The sequence below is a fragment of the Lonchura striata genome, chromosome 4 (assembly GCF_046129695.1).
Source record: "Lonchura striata isolate bLonStr1 chromosome 4, bLonStr1.mat, whole genome shotgun sequence".
Classification (NCBI taxonomy): Eukaryota; Metazoa; Chordata; class Aves; order Passeriformes; family Estrildidae; genus Lonchura; species Lonchura striata.
The window spans coordinates 65,734,606-65,753,427 of record NC_134606.1 but is presented as its reverse complement, the minus strand read 5'-3'; the positions used below and the strand labels follow the sequence as shown (position 1 = coordinate 65,753,427).

The following is an 18,822-nucleotide window of genomic DNA, read 5'->3' as shown; positions in this document are numbered from 1 at the left end:
TCATAAATCTCTATCTATGGTTATGGCATTTTCACTCAGAAAGGCCTCCAGCTGGAGGCCTTTCTTTTGTGTGGACTTCAAAGTTTCTGATCCAAGGATCTAATAACAACATCACATGCCTCAGAGCAGTAAGATGTTTACAAAAATTCAAATAAACAGCATTTACCATAGCTTACCCATGGGCTAAAATAATGTTCAGGCCATACTTTCTAGCGATTTTTCCACATCAACCCCTATTTGTTTCTGGACTACACTAGAATTAGCTACATGAAATCCAAGAGGTCTATTGAAGCCCCCTCCTTCCAATTAATTAAATGGATAGTAGTTAATTTTAAAGTAACCAAATAAACTGATAATCAGACTTTTTCATAAATCTCACTTGTTGTGACATGCCATCCATAAATAAATGAATTAATTTTTATTAATTAGATTGTGCAGAAATTTATTTTACCTTATAGGTGACCACGTCAACTTATCTCTGCTATGCAAACTACAGAGTGTGGTGTGGCAAGTACTAACAATCACAGTCTCTTGTAAAGCGTAACACTCCAATAAATACAGACATTAGGCCAAAAAGTTGAGCACATCTACAATAGCCATTTTGCTTTCAACATGGTCCTTTTTAAGCACAAAACCTTGTTATGTTCCTATCTGGTGTATCACACCATGCAGATAATGTGTTCTCTTCTGGTAAAGGCAACATGACATAACAAAAGGACAGAATGGGCTGCACTTCTGCATCCTTCATCAACAGGGAACTGCAAAACAGGATTCAGGGCACAGGGTGACACATGTAGGCTTGTTGCTCTCTCTTCCCAGATTTGAAGAGAACTGAAAAAGCTCCATAGTTACAATAAATCTGTATGTGCTTCCCGATGCACACTTTTCCTTCCTCCTAATGTGTCCCTTTTCCTTTTTGCTCAAAATTAGGAAGAGCATTGCATCAGCAGGTCATGAGAGGTGATCCTGCCCCTGAAAGGCTTGGGGAATGATCCTGCATTCTGTGGTTGAAAAAACCCTGTTTGCAAAAAAAAAACCAAAAAACCCAAACACTTAAGTACTCCTTGTAAGACACAGCTTTCATGGTGCTGACTTTGACAGGAAGCTGTGACAAGTACTGCAGTCAGCAGCAGCCACTGGAGAAGTGGGAGAGCTGTGTGCTCTGGCAAGGGAGTATTGCAAAAACCTGACGGGAGGCAGGAGGCCACTTGGAATCCGTGTAGAGATCTCTGTAGCTTATTTGGATGTGCAGTCAACAAGTGTCATGCTATAATCCAGTGTGTTACAGGAGTGCAGGGATAACTCAAAGAGCTCCTAACCAAGGCTGAAAACCTCTTCTAAGCAGCACAACTCATTGGGCAAACCACTCCTATATTTGAACTAGATTATTGTAGCAGGGCACAGAGTAAACATAAAGAATACACCAGGCTATTCCATCTTTGCTCAGCTGAGGCCCTAGAGGCACCTGAAATAGGAGGTTCTTGAGCTATATGTGGTAGGGACAATGAAGAAGAAATGGAATTATTAAAAGTCCTGGGGCATGGTGAAATATGCTCAGACAGGTCCATTGTTCTTTTGTTGACTGTGTTGTTCTTCCTACCACTCATGTGCCTGTCAACAAAAAAGGGTGTCAGCAGGGTTGATTTACTTTTTAGGGGAAGGAAAAAAGTAGGTTTCCAAATTACATCACAGTGGGATTCAGTTCTGCAAAATCCGGGATTTCAAAATGAGCATTTTTGATTGTCTTGCCCGTTGAAGATTTTAGTTCAGTCATGTTGGCTTGTAGCCACATTTGTGCATTTTACATTTGTGCGTTAATTTCTGTTTACAGTTCTCAATACTGGCCCTTGTTCTTACTACTCATTATTGGTTCCAAAACATGCTGTCTCAATCAATAGCTAGTTGACTGTTACTAACAGCATCCTGTAAACTGGAAGAGTAGTTAATTTCTCAAAAGGCCACTGAGTGCTACCTGGAACAGTATCTCAAATACAAATTGCTGCATCACAGGAAGCACTGGGATTTTTTGGGTGGTATGAAGGGGAGGCATGCAGCCAGTTTTACTGTCATAGCTATTTTGCACTTACAAGAGAACAGGTGCTACCCTCAACACGGTGCTACTTTCAAAACTTCTGTACAGAGGTTTTAATGCAAGGCTGCATTTGGAGCCCTAATGCTTAAACATACTGTTAACAAAGAGTTGCTGAAAGCCAGACTGGGAAACCTTTTCACTCTCAAAAGAAATCAAATCATAGAGCTGGAGGAAATTCCACATTGCCATGAAATGACACATGGTAGATGGCGAGATGTTGCTCACTTACAGCAAACAACTCCAGCTATATTTAAAAAAGGAGTGGCTGGCTCCTGCCTCACCTTTGCTTCCTCACATTAATCCTGGACTTTCATGTCCTGAAATCTTGCTTCTTCAAATCTAAAAACATTCAGCCTCCCTCTCTGACTTGCACCTTCACTTTCTCCTTTTCAGGGGACTTCCAAACTGCTCTCTGCAGTTTCAGTTAGTAATTTCAGAAGCAACAGAAGTAGTACCACACACTCTAACTATGCCAAGGGGAAATACACCATTAAGTATCCGTACTGCAGTTAATTTTTGAGTTGAGAGTTAGCAGTCAGTGAAATACTCGGATCCTAATGGATCTGTTCATGTGTTGTCCTTTTCCCAGTGTGATACACCACTGCCTAATGTACATTCACCTGCTAAGACCAGTCTAAACCCCAGAGGGAACCAGTGTCACAGGCATAATAAAATGAGCTGAACAGAAACAAACTGGTTTGTCACATTAGTTCGAAAGTGCCATGGATCCTCCTTACTTAGTCCAGAGACGAATTCACGGAAGTTGATGAGCAGATCTCCATTTTCATCCAGAAGCCTGAACAGGCGGGCAGCCAGTGTATCTGAGTGAGTTCCACAGGCCCAGGGGAAGAGGAGGGCGAACATGCCCTTGAACTGCTCGAAGTCAATGCGGTACTGCTCCAGATAAGGCAGGCTGGGGTCGTGCCGCTCCGTGGCGTTGCTGTTTCCTCCCCAGTAGCAGCTCGTCAGGTGTTCTGCCTAAACAGAAGGTAAACACCATGAGATTGTCAGCACCTCTATAAACAATTCATTGCTCTCCATGACAAAAAATTTCCAAACAACTCTTCCACATGCATTCTTAAAACAATGCAAGATTACAGATACATTTCAATTTATTCTCCTCTGACCAGCATCAAAAAGCATCCCTCCACTAAAAAAAGATAAAGCAAAACTTTTTCTGCCTTCCAGGCAGATGAAACATGAAATCCAGAGCTGAGACTTCACAGGCTTCTTGTGCTTAGTCACCCTCTGCACCCTCATCATGTAGCCAAGTCAGAAGGTTCATGAAATCTTTATTTAATCTTTAATAATATGAAAATAGCTGTTTATTTGAAATATTTTTTGTAGATTCTCAAAAATACTGAATAATGTACTGTTTTTTCAGTTTGACTGAAATCAGCGGAGGTTCTGAAGCTGATTTTGGCAGAAAATAATTCAAAACAATTCAGAAGCTTAGAGAAAAAGATCCCAGCACTGCACAGTGATCACCCAGGGAGGACTGTCCAGCTTGGTCTCACTGATTTAATGGAAGACTGAAAGAAGGCACTGCAGGATTTGGACAACTTGGACTTGTTGTTGCAGATGGGAAATTAACAGTATATAATTCTACAACATATTAAAGAAAAATCTCTTGTAACAAAAAAGAAGAAAGTAATTTGTTTTAAGACATTGTGCATGAAGGTGAAGCTAACACATTTAAATGCTCACCTTTAAATTTGTAGATATAATGGCACTGCTGTACAACCAACTGATGAAGACACATCACTTTGTGGCATTAAATTCCCCTTTAATGCATTAAAGCATTAACAGTGGCAAAAATCAGTTACTGCTATACAAAAGTATTAACTGTCTGAGATAATAGAATAGTGATAAATTCCAAAACTTGGGTCATGTAGAGAGACATGTAGAGACTGATCAAAAGTCTCAATCCAATTTTTCATTTTATTTTTTACCTGTATATACTTTTATCCCATGGACAAATCAATTAGTAAACTAAACCCTTCCCAATGTTTTAAAAACTGCTTGAGGGTTTTTTTGTATATCAATAATACAGCAGCTAAGTAACGATTGCATCAAGTTACCCAATAATAACTGACACACTTGACCTGGTGCTGGAAAAGACAGAGTTGCACATCAAAAATGAACATTTAGACTTCCTGGAGGCACATGATTTTATCTTCACTTAGCTTTACCTTGAAAAGTGCATAGAGTTCCTCCAGTTCATCGATAGTAAAAGAAGTCTCTGTCACAATAGTTCGAACCTTTTGAAACACAACATTAACAGTTACAGATTTGAAATCCATGTTCCACTCAAAAGCTAAGCTTCAGAAAATGACTGAACTTGTTATTTGTAAAGAACATTGTTTCAGTACTGACCACATTGCGCTTTGTAGTATCTTCGAGGGTCTGGATGACTTTCAGTCTTTGTTTGAATCTCATTTGTTCAATTAAATCTGCCCGGATGCTTCCAAATTTCTTGAAAGAGAAAAAGGAGTACATGATTGTCTGTGTATTCATATTCAGAATATTCACCTTGCCTTTAATGTATTAGAAAAATTAATTTAATTACATGATGTACCACAAATGAAACTGCTCTTAAAGCATTTTTCAAACACATTACAAATTACAAAGACTTTAGGAGTATATCACTAGATTTTATTTTTCCCAATAACTTATTTTAATTTAAAAGGTCTTTATTAAATTTCAAACTCTCTCATTTCAAACTGCAATCTCAATATGTAGAAACTTCTTGCTTGGCAAATCTCTGTGAATAGACTGTTTCATAAGTCCTCCTATGGAGTTATATTTCAGCTTGTCCTGGAATGTCTCATAATCACAACAGAAAGAGAATATTAAACTAACTGGATTTCTAATGGCCGAGACAGTACAGCAGTCCTTACATTCTGAGGATCTGAAACAAAGTAGCAAGAATGCATATTCCACTAGGAAAATAGTCTCTTTAATACTCAAGTCTTATTTTCAGAAGTTCTTTCCATAATGCACACAACAGTGTCAGGGAGCTGCTGCACATACTACATAAGCATCACAGGGGAAATACCTATTAGGAATAATATTCCATTATTTCATATGCAGAGGAATGCCTAATCCCTAAGATTCATTTCTGTAGAAGTATTATAAACAGAAGTTTCTTGCCATCCAAAAGCCACACACTTGGGAATGCACAGATGAGCAGCAGGAACAATAATGCTGGACATCAACCACACCATAAAAACATATAGGGGTGACAGGACACATTTTCATACAAGATGGATTTATATTTCCAGTGCAAGTGTATCTACATAAGCAGGTCATAATATGTTAGCACATTCTTGTAAAATGAAATTAATGCTAAAGCTGCATTTATCGATAAAGGTGTTCACCTTCATCATGTACCATGGGAGTAAAAAGATGCTTCATTTGTGAGCATGTTGCTCACAAAGAAAGAAGTCATTTGACAAAAATGGAATGTAAATTAACATTCATGAATATCAGGCACCACAGAGGTCACAAAACCTTGAGGAGACAGATCTTTTGTGGCTCTGAGGCCACACTTACTCCAGTAATCAGTGTTTATTCACTGGTATGGGGGCCAAGTAAGAAAGAAGGTCTGTTTACATCCATAAAACTAAAACTCACGTAGTCTACAAAAAAGAAAGGTTGCAAATTTCCCAGATTACCTTCTGGGAATGGTCCTTTGTCCATGCTAAGTTTCAAATTGTACAAGGAGCTGTTGGAAGGATGTCACCTGTTCAAGGTAAAAATTATATCAAACCTTTCCACAGCACAGACCTTTCAGTGTCAGCTCTTTAGTTAAAATGGCCAAGATCCAGATACCACTGTACACACAGGTGAAATGTTGGAAAGTATTTCCTCACTCCTCATGCTACTTGTTTTGCCTAATTTACTGAAGTGCAGTTGGTTATTTACCTAGAAAGATGCACAAGGTTCTGTGCTTCCAAAGCCCCCAAAAGACAAACTAGCTCTGCATGGAGTCGGATTATTCATTTTAGAGCAGTTAAGACAATGCAAGCAATCTTCATGATGAGGAAAATGGAAAAATGCATGGGAAACACAATTTCACATAAATGCCTTCCTGGCCATTCTGACACTCACCAAACATCCATCTACTCTAATACACCTTTCCCTTCAGCACAGAATACACTAGAGACTGCCTACTTCCTTATTAAATGTGGTACGTTAAAGCAAGGGGAATTTAGGGGCATAGGAAGTGCCTTTGAGAAAGCTGTGCTATTGCAAAGTATAAATTGACTCCATATCTATGGAAGGGAATAATAGAAATTAAAGAGAAAAAATATTTACAGTTTTTTTCCTTAATTTTTATAAAGTATGGGTATGCCAGTGTAACCATCAGACGTATTTTAACTGATGGCCTTTTTTTTTTAAGGACAATTAAACCAGTCTGCAGATTTTAGTTGGTTTTGCAGGCTTTGTCCTGCCTTTTAATAGATATTAGCTATTACCATCTCCTTTCACTTGGATTTTTTTTAGCTTTGGTGATAGTAGAGAATAGAGCGGCCCATGGCTACAGTCAGCATTTTTCAGAAAATGAAAGGCAAAAGAATGAATGGCAAAAGGATGAAAGGCAAAGTTTCATTGATAATAGAAAGGTCTTCTGAAATCATGCGGATTTCACTACTATTTCAGCTTGGAAAAGCACAAAAAAGCTTAAATGAGGATTAAATCCTTCCAAATTAAAAATTCAGATTTTGTTTGTAAATCACTTTTTGGCTGTGGGCTGCTCTTCTTTGAGGCCTCAGACTTCTTTATGAAAAAAGCTCCAATTAAAAGAAGAAGAAAGTCTAACTCCTCTTCCTTGCTTAATTTCAGGCTTCTCAGATGAGTCTGCATTTTTTTAATGTTCCTTCTGTTTCAAACAAAGCCAAACTAGAGCATCGAATTCCCCTGTGAAGCAGAAGTTGAGTTAGTTGGCAAATTCCTGTTAAGAAATCTTATCCTACCTCATAGGAAGACCTGATAAGCCTGAAGATATCCACCTCAGGATAAGGCTCTACATCATCACTGAGCAGGGAGTGAAGATGAGGAATGGGAGGAAGAGTGCTGTCCTTATTAGTTACACTGTCCAAATATCTGGTGGGGAAAAAAAAAAAAAAAAAAAGAAATGAGAAACACAAGATAAATTTGTATGCCCTCCCTTCGAGGGTTAACAGCACAAAGGTAACATATTGATTATTGCACATAAAAGTGATCAAGCCATTCTGCAGGAAGTGTTAAGGTTATATTATGAAAAAATTCCAAAGTTCCAGAAGCACCTTGAAAACTAAACACCGCTACCAAACTCAAGAAAATTGGAGGTTACACTCAGCAGCATTAGTTCTGATGAAATTACTCAAGCAACTCCATCTATTATCATCCTGTTTCACTGAAATCTATTTGTTCAATATCCTACCTAATTCTTCTTAGCCCGACTTAGTTTATTCCCAAAACAATTTTCCTTGACATCAACATTTTTAATTAGTAACATTTAAAAGGCAGCAGGCTGAAGTAATGAAACTCATTTAATCCATTAAAATAATGAATCAAGTTAAATTTCTATATCTAGGTTTGGGAAGTTTACTTGAATGTCTTGAAAGAAGACTTTGTATCTTGTTGGCCACTTAGCATGATTTTAAAATAATATAAGGACTACCTTATGTGGATGAAAGCAGACTACTACAAGCATGTAAAAGATTTACATATATGGTACTGGTTTAAATTTAGTATTTCAACATAGAATACTAATCAGAAAAGCAAGCAAAAAAATAAATAACAAACAATCACGAAGATAATTTTCTGTAATAAATACCTTCCCAAGACTGTCATGGCTTCTCCATCATCTTTACAGTTAAGCAACTTTTCTACATTAGCTTCGAGGACAGCGAGTGCTAACTGAAATATCACCTTTATTCCTTCACAGAAGAAACAATCCACAACTACCACTGCACTTTCAAATGGCATTACACTGAGGAAAAGAGTGAGGAACCAGGACAGGGAGATGGTGGAGATTACACCCAAGTCCTGCATGCAGTCATAAAGCTGTGGAATGTAGTCACGAGCCAACTCTTCAAAGACACCCTGATCCACCAATGCTCCTGTTGAAGATAAATAAGGTTGAATTAATTCAGGAGCAACTGATATATTGCCATTTAGGGGAGGAAAAAAATTCTATGTATTCTATGTATATAAATAAAAAAATCTAACAATATTTTGCCTGGTGCTTATGCACATTTTCTCACTTTCAAATGAGTAACAGACTCCATTACACTACTGAGCTATGCATACATATAGAACTGTAGTAAGTTTTTTTCTGTTTTAATTATTCATTCCATAATAAATAAAAAAGGAGTAATTTGGCCTAGCACCAGCAGAAGTTAAATAGTGTCTTGATATTACCATTACTAATTGGAGTAAGACCTCAGCATCACCTGTTGAATGAGGCCAGGGTGACTGTGAGGGTTTAGATTTACTTCAAGACAACCCATATTATACATTCCCATGCCATAACATCAGTATTTTAACCAGGCCAGGAAGGATAATTTCTAAGGCTGAGTATCTCAAGTATTTGTGAGATATAGTATAAACAGATTCCATGATAAATTGAAGTCACTCTCTTTGACATACACAAGGAAGCTCATCTGCCAAAATCAGCTTTCTGATACTTGTGCCCTTTCACATCAGAGGCACAGGCATGAAGACTTTTACTACAAACTGCTAAAGCTCCTGTTTCCATCTTACCTTAATCAGCTAACTGGATCATTTAAAGCTCAAATTTTAACCTCACATATTTTCTTAAAAATCTACTTTACTTAATCCCACTTTAGCATGCCATCTGATCCTAAGCAGGTGATAAACTATTAACCATAACATTACCTCTTTAGGAAATTGCCTTTATTCTCCTGAGCAAGCTGTCTCGTCACTAGCATGCACAGATGCATCTACCCATATATTTGTTTCAGTACAAATAACACCAGTTAATTTGGTTAGTTTTTGTACTGTCATTTCAAAAATGTCCCCATTAGCATACCAACAACTCTTGTGTTGTAGTAGTCAGGCAGCATACGCTCACACAGAGCCACCAGCAGCCAGAAAGCTTCCTCCTCTTTTGCATAGAGGAGCAGCACTGAAGTGACAATATTCATAGCCTAAAAGAAAGGGAAATATAATTATTCAATATCTAGCACTGTATCTGGGCAGAAAAGTGGTTAGGACATTAGCTACATAACCCCCTGCAGATCCCAAACTGTTCAAGTACTCCCCTGTAAAAACAGCAGTGTTTCCCCAGTGCTCAAAGAAAGGCTTGAGAAAGCCTCAAATCACAGAAAATTGTAAAGCTTTTCTTTAGTTTTGTTATTGTCATTTCACTGGGGCTTTTTGGTGTTGTTTTTTTTTTTTGGGTCAGTTTGTTTTGTGTTGCAGATTTTTTTTTAAGAAAGCAAGATTTTTCTTCCTAATCCAATGGCTGACTCAGGTCTCCAAGCATCTGATACACTGCTACTGATATTTTGTCATAGGTGCTCTTGGGGAATCTGGGTCTGGTGCAGCCAAAACACCACCCACAGCACTAGTGATGTGCCTGAATTCTCACTGTAGCTGAACCAAATCTCAAGGTTATTAATTACTGTGACAGCTTTAGGGACCAGAACTGAAATGTCTTTCTGCTGTTTCTCTGCTAAATGATCTTTACAAATGTTGTAGCTATTACTTAGTACCACATGTGTTATTAAATAATTTATGATGGTATCTGTTAGAACTGCTTGCGTTTACTCAAGTTGCATCTGGAAGTCTTAACAGCCAGGTATTAATTAAACTTCTTAATACTAATTAATTTACATTTCTTGTTTGCAAAAGAACGTAGGAAGGCAAAAAAAAGCACAGGTGATAAACCAAAATTATATGGCAAGAGAAAGATTTAATACCAGAAACTCAAGTGACTTGAATTATGGGCATAAGAACCTCAAAACCATGCACTGGGGTCAGTATTAACACCACAGATATATGGTTGGGACTCACAGAGGTATCTCCTAGATGCTTTATTTTTTTCAGAGTGTTTGGAGGTTTTTTGCTTGGTTTTTTGCCTGTTTTCTGGTTTTGTTTCTCTTCATTGTTTTGAATGATGGCATGCCATCATTGATAGAGGAAAGGAGGTTCTGAATAAATAATTATAAGATGGACAAATAAAAATAGATAAAAAATTTAAGGCTGGACACGAAGTGCTTTGGTTTTGAGGGGAATTTTTGTTAATATTAAAATAACCTTTCTTCAGGGTCCATTGTCATTTTCTGTAGACAGCTGTTATCATCTGTCCAGTTTCTAGATCTATAAGCAGAAATTATGCTTACAGAAGTAAAAATCTCTCAATGTGTGCTGCTAATACTGCTGTTAGAGCAGGTCCTTGTGTGACATCTCTCTGACCTCGGCATTCCTGCCTCTCTGCAGCTCTGAGGTGTGAGCTCACAGCACCATCCACACCTCAGTGTGCTTCACACAGCCAAAACCCCACGTGCATGACTGAAAAAACAGGACCTCAAGGAAAGAACTGGAATTCCAGAAGCTGAAGGAGTGCAGGGTATTTCAATTACCTGACAATATCCTATGTTTGGATTTCTGAAAGCATAAGCTGTCAAGACTCTCCTTAAAGCAGCAATACCCATCTCATTCTGGAATGCAGGGTGTTCTGGAAGGGAGCGGTGCAGATCCCTTTCTATCTCTTCTGTAGCAAGATTGTATTTTCCCATTGATTTCTCTACTAGGTCCTCATAATAGCCAGGATGAGTGGTCATTTCATTAATGGCTCCTAGGAGTAGGAGAACAGTATTAAAACCAGGAGAAAATGGAAGGTTCAGCAGGTACAATATTCCAACATGATAATCTGCTCCCCTTCCATTCCAAGTATCACCAAGAACTTTGAAAGCAAATACGAAAATATTATTTCAGTAAAGGTGATTAAAAAATTAAAAAGGTTGTGCTTTGGTGATTATGCTCCCTTCCTGTCTTCTCTACAGGCATTATAAAAATGAGGTTAAAATTCCTCTCAGCCAGAACAAAACAGGTGGCATGAAGAACAAACCAACTGGGCAGTCACATGGTATCATGAGCTCCCTCTGCAGCTGGCTGTGGGTTTGGTTATCCTAAATAACTCAAAACTTGTCTCTGAGAAAGCTATTTGCCCTGAGAACAGAGTAGATTAATGTTTGGTTGCAGAGAGTATGATATGTCAGCCAAAAGCAAGACACAAAAACTCAAGAGCTCTATTCCTACTTCTGAAAATGATTCTGTCATCTTGGGCTGGGCACTCAGCCTTGGGGATACCACTACATGCTCACAGAGTTGCTATGAGATTTCACTACTGACTTTACAACTTTTTTGGAAATGAGAATCAAGTGTCAGTAGCACAAAGCAATCTACACAGAAAATATGAATATAGATACACAGTGAAAATTAGTCCAAACTAGCTGTTAATAGGACACAAAACAGAGCTCTGCATTCCTGTGCATATCTTCTGAAAACATTTTTTAGTGCACAACAGCAAAGAGAAAATGTACATGACTATGTATTACTAGGGAAGAAATAGAAAACAAACTTGAAAGCATCATTAGGTCATCAGATAAAAGGCCTTTGTGCTTATATCATAAGTGGTGTGGGTAGCTGTGGTAACTACCTTGAGGAGGGTAGAGCTAAAGAAGGCATATGGTGATAGGTTATGAAAAATGCTTGAGGTAGGATTGATTTCCATATAACTAGTAACAAAATTCTTCAACTTCAAAAAAAAAAAACAAAACAACTTTAAGTGGACACATATCTAGAGAATCCCTTATGTCACAGAAAACCAGATAAATATTTTCTCACCATTTTTTTACATAGTGGAAACACTTAATACAAACTTAGAGTAGCTTTTGTTTTATATCAACAAAAAAAGAAGATTGTGGCTCCATGCAACATGCCTAAACTTTGGAATTCCTTGCAACAGTTGCTGTGAAGGCCAAAAACTTACTTGGATCCATAAATTATTAAATAAATGGGAATTAGGCTTGCTGGTGGCTGCTGAACATCTAGAAGGTCCCTAAACTACTGACTTCTGGTTACTGAATACGAGTTCTGCTTTTTATGTATTCTTCCCTAATAGTGAGCCTGTTTGAGAAAGGGTATTTGCTGATCTGAACTGAAATGTTGTCTAAACTTGTCTGGTGCCTGCTAACAATCACAGCCTTACTTACTCCTAATATTTTCAGACACTTATCTGCACCTTTAATCACCTTTGAAATCCGTTCTTCCCTCATGCTTTGCTTATATCTCACAGACACACTCAAACAAAAACCTACCTGAAAAGAGTAGCCAAAGTTCCCCTCTCATGCTTTCTGGAATGCCCTTTAGCACAAGGTCTCTTGTTTTCTCTGTACGATACATACAGACCCCTTGGCCATATTCAGCAAAGTGAATCTTCCAGGCCTGTTCCTTCAGGAACTCCTTGGCCTAAAAGCAAAGAAAGGCAGACATAGAGATGCATCTTCTCTTTCTAACACTCTGACCCACTAAAATCTTGGGTGCTAAAAAACCTGCAATAGCCTAACCTTCCAAGTGAGCAAGAAATAACTTGGCTACAGTCTAGTTACTTTCTTAATGGGCTGCTTCCTCCCATTCCCTAGTTTCTATGCCAGTAGACCTTGCTGTTAAAAGAAGCAGTTATATTTAAGAGCCAGAATACAATCTCTCCTTGAACAACAATCAAACTTTGCTTTTATGTAGTGAAGTTATTTGTATTGGTAAAACAACATGTTCAAGCCTTTACTTCAGTGAAAAATACTTCCTCTTCTTAAATGTCTGGCAGAATGAAACTCTTCTGGGTCAGCAACATGGGTTTTAAGGCAAACATAATTTAACAGCCTTTTTAATCAGGTGGAGCACTCAGAGGTGTATTTTACCAGCTTAGGGTTGAACTCCTCAGGTGATCTGCGCCGATACATTGTCATTAAAGCTTGAGTTGCTGTTGGAATACCGTTATCATTGAGGTTGAATTGTCGCTCTCCCTCTGACTCAGAGCTCAGGCTTTTGTGAGGACTGGCAGAAATCAAACTACTTGACCTTGTAAACACCTGTAGAAAGTAGTCACAAGAAATATAGGCATAAAGATGAGCCAGTGTCTGGACTTTTTACTTCACTTTACTTCAAAATTTATACATGCTAACTGTTAACAAAAATATAAGCCAGCAGAAATTAGACCAGTGAAGAATAATGAAATATCTTCCAGTTTCTCAACAGCTCTCCTGAAACAAAACCAAATTCTAGAACTAGAATTGCTAGGATAATGTTAACCCTAAGTAGCATTGGGCAATTGAAACAGCTTCCTTGATCTGTCAACATCATAGGACTGCTAGATTGTGATTTGGAAGAAAAGTATTTTGAAATATTTCCTGACTTCTCAAAAAGCTTTGAAATTGCATCACAGTAAAATCTCATAGAGCAGTTCACGTCAAATGCCTGAAATTGCAAGTCAGTCATGCCTATCTAGATATGAAGTCATATTACAAATTGTAGCAATGCTTACAATTAATTTGTGTTTATAATTCAGCAGGTAGAATATTTAGATCCATTTACAGCAAAAGTTCCAGCACTATAAATGCCTACATGCTCTGGTATACAATAACACAGTAATTATACCTTGCCATCAACAAAGCAAGTAGAAAAGTTCTTTTAAGACACACATGGCCAACAGGCTAGGGCTCCTCAGGACAGTACTAAGGTATGGCTTAGGACAGACTGGGAATGTGAGAGCTACCTACATAATACCAAAATTATATACCACAAAAGCCTCTTCTACTATGAGATCTGAATTGGTATACTTTGCTGGGTTTAACAGAACTGATAAGGTTGTTATATGAAGCATCTGAATTTCATTCATAAAAGCTGGAATTCAACAGAAGGCTTGACATTCAAAGCACCTAAGAAAATGTATTTAATCATAACTTTTAAGAACCATTTACTTTGCACACATATATAAGGAGGTCGTTCAGAATAGGGTCATTTGATGTTTAGGACAAGGCTGGCTTTTTCCTGCAAGGTCAAATGTTCCAAAGTTCATTTGCAGTGCACATGCAAACCTGCTCAGCTCAGACATAGCTTCCAGAAGAATCAAAAAATGGGATTTAGCAGCTGAAGTCTTGAATAAAAGGAGTTTCAGGCCAACTGATAAGTTCTTCAAATTATTACAATTCCAGAATTACATTGGAGTTGGATAAGTAAATAGATATTAAAAGTACTATTCAATTAACCAGTTAATTGACTATGATACGTGCCAGCAAGATACATGGTAATTTCAGAATGTGACAGCAAGAGTTAGAGTAGGTCTTCCTCAGCAATGACAATTTCTCTTAGATTTAACATGAAAAATATAGATATCCTAACTGACAAATTTGAACACTTCAGCTCAAAGGCATTAACACAAAAGAGGGCACATTTCTGTGCCTAAAGGTTTAGCTTCACAAAAACTTAAAAGATGTTTCCTCTCTCCACACCAGTTAAATTCCTCTTCTAGAAAATTATTCATGTTCTTTAACATACCTCATCATCTGAGCTGATATAGCTTCCAGAAATATTTTTATCCAAGTATATTTTTGAAGTGGTTTGTTGCAGGAAGTCTGAGATCCTCTGTACAAGGAAGTCTCTGTCTTTCAAGTTGGCAAAGAGGAATGTCATTCTGTTTTTTGTGCTGATTGACAGTGGACTGGGCAGCACACTGGAGCTGTCTGCCTTTTCCACTATTGTCACCTAGAAGAGACAGTTGCTACAGCTTAAGATCTTTAGTTAATCAAACTGCTTGGTCTAAGAAAACATCTTAATACAAAAACCCATGCTCCTTCCACCCTTATATCAAATCACTATGGACATCCCTTTGCCAGAAAACATGGTTTGCATACAAGGGCTCACAAGACTGAAAGATAAAGGCTGAATCCCTCAAACAACTGGTTTAAATACATTTTCCATCAAAACTCCCCTGCACTACTTAGCTGATTTTCCTTAGACCATATTTTAAAACAAAATTTAATCTGTGGGATACAAATCTATCCGCTTTTTTCTAGGACTTCCAAATCCCTCTCTTGCTTCCTTACACAATCAGCACAGGCCACAGAAACCTTGGCCTACCTTTTACTGCCAATACATATGAATAAATAATTTCTGAGATGATGCTCCTGTACAACTGCACTACAGTTTCACACTGTGAAAACAGTTGCATAGTGTTATTTTAACTGCATTTTCACAGTACACAGGAACTTGCAACAAAGGGAAATTAACTCCATGTCTTCCCTTACAAGGGAAAATATCTAACCATGTAAGGTGGAGGCTTCTGTATGGCCTTCAGTTGTCAGGGAAAGAGTCACTAATCTAACTGATCTCCAACCTGTAAAAAGTACTCATACCACAATCTACTGAGTACAGGGAATGAGTTCCCTGAGGTTTTGGTAAAGCACATGAACACAAAGAAATCTCAGGGATAAGTCATACATACACTGTTGAATTACATAACAGTTGTGTGTCCTAAACATTACCAACTATTACCTTATAAACATATCAATCCTCCAAGTTTGTGCAGTTCATACATCAAACAAAACACAAATCACAATTATAAATACTTTTAACCACTGCTTTTATTACTTTAGATTATTTCTTAGGTAGTGAAAACTGACTTACTGCCTCCAGAATAGAAAGTGGGACATTTAATTTTGCTAGGACTTTGACTTTTGCTCCTTTAACGCTTTTAAAAACAGAAACCAATGGTAAGACATGAGTCCTACAATATTAATAGCTCTCTAACTAAATGGACAGGGTAACCATTTTTCATACATTCTCTTTGAAGACTTAAAGACTGCAGTGCACTGCTCAGGGACTAAGCCACTTCTCTGTTCTCCCCACTTTCTTTTATTTTTCTGTTAACTACAAATCTACTTGTTTCTTGTTAACATAAAGGACTTTATTCATAGCATATTAAAGTTAGATGAAAAGTGTTCCCTATGTCTCCTGTTCCATTTAAGAGCTCTTCTAGTGCAATCAGCACACAAGACAGGCAAGTTCTAAAGGCACAGGACAGACATTATTAAAGCAAGCTCAATTATATCTCCGCTATAATGAGAGGTGATATCCACTTATTTCCTATTCAGTAGAGATACACACATATCTGAAGTGCTTTGTCTTGGAGAGGGCACCTGCTGAAGATGCAGTGAGCAGCGCAGTCAGTCACTGAAAACCATCCTTCCCCACCATAATTTCTGAATCAATGTTTTGCTATTGTCTCATCTGTCAAAACACCTCCAGGATATTACAGAACACTGGAATTAACTTAGGGTTTAACCCAAAGATTTAATTAAATAGAAAGCTTTCCTTTAATTACTAAAGGTACTGATCAGATGTTCTGAGGACTGGCAGTACCCCCTGGTTTACTGTTCTCCTTGCTGGTGCTGAGACATGAAGCTGTTCAAACAGAAGCACTTATTCCTTCAGCAACTTCTGTCTCTTAAAGCTTTAGAGATGCCCTGAATCCCATGCTGCTGTGACTGTGGCTATCCAAAGCAGTTGCTGAATCTGCATCCAGGAAAAGAGGTCCTGTTAAATGAAGACTTTGACTGCTCCTTCACCTCTTTACCTGCAGGATTGCCATTCCCTTTGATTTTTAGATGAACAGTACAACCATAATTGAATACCTCATCCCAAATAACCAAAATTGTTGCAACAAGCTGCTGAGAAGCTGTACTTCAAAGTTTCTGAACAAGTACCCATTTTACTCTTAATGATTTGCAGGGGAAAACAGGGCCTTGAAATATTCCATGGTTCTTCAGTCAAGCCAAACTGTCTTTGGTTACTCAGCTTTGCTACTACTTCCAACACTTACCACAATTTTCCATTAACTCACAAATCAAGTCAAACATTAAAAATTCCCCAACATAATTATTTTTCATTGCATCAAGGAAACTCTTCTTATTGATGATCTGCTTTAAGTAACCAGCTTTAAATAGGGAAACACACCAATTTGAAAAATACTGACAAAATATTTTCCACATACAAGAATAAACAATTGCAAGTCTATGTGAAGAGGTAATTCAAAACTTTGGGATTATGAATCTTTTTACATCTGACAAAGGCAAATTTTATCTGACAGATTCTTTACCAGAATTTCCACTCATCAAACTAGGAAGTTTCACCCTCCACTCCTTCCTATGAGGCACAAAAAATCTAAAATTGGGCTGTAAATCAGAATACAAGTTATGAGAGAGGAAGAACTCAAAAGGGTTATGAAAACTGATGGAAAAAACTGTGTGAGTTTTATTAGCAGGAACTGTGAACTAAGATACACTCATTAAATGTTACTTAGAACACATCAATATGGCATGCTCCCAAGAGATTAAAAGGATAAAAAGAGGCTTTTCTCCAAAAAGAATAAAAAAAATAATAGTAAAAAAACTCCAACAAAATAAAAAAAATCAAAGCTAAGCTGAAATATAAGATATTGCTTTATTACTTGCCCTATAAATTTAAAAATACAAATATTTACCTCTCGAAGAGGGATAATAAGGCTGCACAAGTTCTCTTCTTTACTAGTAAAGCAAATGTAGTTTGTAGAAACAAACATCTGACCCAAAATATGCATTTTGTTGAAAGGAGTCCAAAGAGTACAGTCTGTGTGTCCATCTAATTTCTCATCCTTGGGAAGTCGGAACAATGCACGGTATCTCTCGCTCTTTGCTCTGGCATCAAGATCCCTGAAAAAACCCACAGGAAGATTTTCTTGGTTTAAGGAATAAAAAATACATTTTACGATTTTATGCAAATCATCGCAATGTATAACTCAGCTAAGCAAGGAGTGTACAGAAAAGTTAGAAATAATTTGCATATAGTGGAGACATATTCTTCACTTTTGGACGGTTCTAAAACTACATGAAAAGAAAAGGCTGCCATGAATGACTCGGACATTCATCCTTACTTCTCAGAGGGGAAAGACTGAGTGAGCTTTTCATATTCAGCTGTACTTTCTGAGAATATATACAGTGAATCCACTTTTTGTTAACAATAATTAAAAAATGCTTATTTGAGGCTTTTTTATTAACATTATGGAATCCTTAGAGTTTGGTGACAATTTAAAGACTTAGACTTGATAATGCATTCAGTGCAAAGCACTCAACAATAAGGACTAACAGACATGATATAATGCATGTCACATATCACTAAATCATGAGAAACATAAACAAGCACTGTCTATAAGTCTGTATGGTACACTAAAATGAATGACATACAGAGGAAAAATGAAAGTGAAACTAATAAGCTGTAGTGTGATATAAAAGAAGAAATTAGAATTTTATGTCAATTTTTGTATCACTTTTACCTAAACTATATTCCAGATAGAATGAATAATCTAGATTCTAATTTCTCAATACCAGTGATAAGACCAAGTATGAATGCTAATCACAGTTCTTAATTACACATTAATCACTTTCCCACCCTCCCATACAGACATAAAATGGCCTTACAACAGATACCAAAATGTGGCCAGTGTCAGGAGATACACTAAAGAGCTTCTGAACAAATGAGCATTTGGCTCAAGAAAGTTTATTTTTGCAACATGCTTGCATTCAAATGTTTTCCATTTCCTATTTCAACAAGATACCAAGTAATTACATTTAAATAATTATTCATATTTTGCCACTGTTGGAATCAATCATTCCTTTTGG

The 18,822-nt window shown here is 37.4% G+C and overlaps 1 protein-coding gene across 1 annotated transcript in view; it reads right to left on the bottom strand.

The window, feature by feature from the left end:
- Window positions 1-18,822, bottom strand: part of TBC1D9 (TBC1 domain family member 9) — a 45,923-nt gene that overhangs the window by 5,973 nt on the left and 21,128 nt on the right. Inside the window, exons 6-16 of the mRNA XM_021526497.3 lie at window positions 17,649-17,856; window positions 14,666-14,872; window positions 13,030-13,200; window positions 12,430-12,580; window positions 10,690-10,904; window positions 9,135-9,252; window positions 7,917-8,202; window positions 7,072-7,201; window positions 4,469-4,567; window positions 4,285-4,353; window positions 2,830-3,070 (exon numbers count right to left, since the gene is read on the bottom strand). Coding sequence (XP_021382172.2) covers window positions 2,830-3,070; window positions 4,285-4,353; window positions 4,469-4,567; window positions 7,072-7,201; window positions 7,917-8,202; window positions 9,135-9,252; window positions 10,690-10,904; window positions 12,430-12,580; window positions 13,030-13,200; window positions 14,666-14,872; window positions 17,649-17,856 — 1,895 coding nt within the window. The remainder of the gene's footprint in view (window positions 1-2,829; window positions 3,071-4,284; window positions 4,354-4,468; window positions 4,568-7,071; window positions 7,202-7,916; window positions 8,203-9,134; window positions 9,253-10,689; window positions 10,905-12,429; window positions 12,581-13,029; window positions 13,201-14,665; window positions 14,873-17,648; window positions 17,857-18,822) is intronic.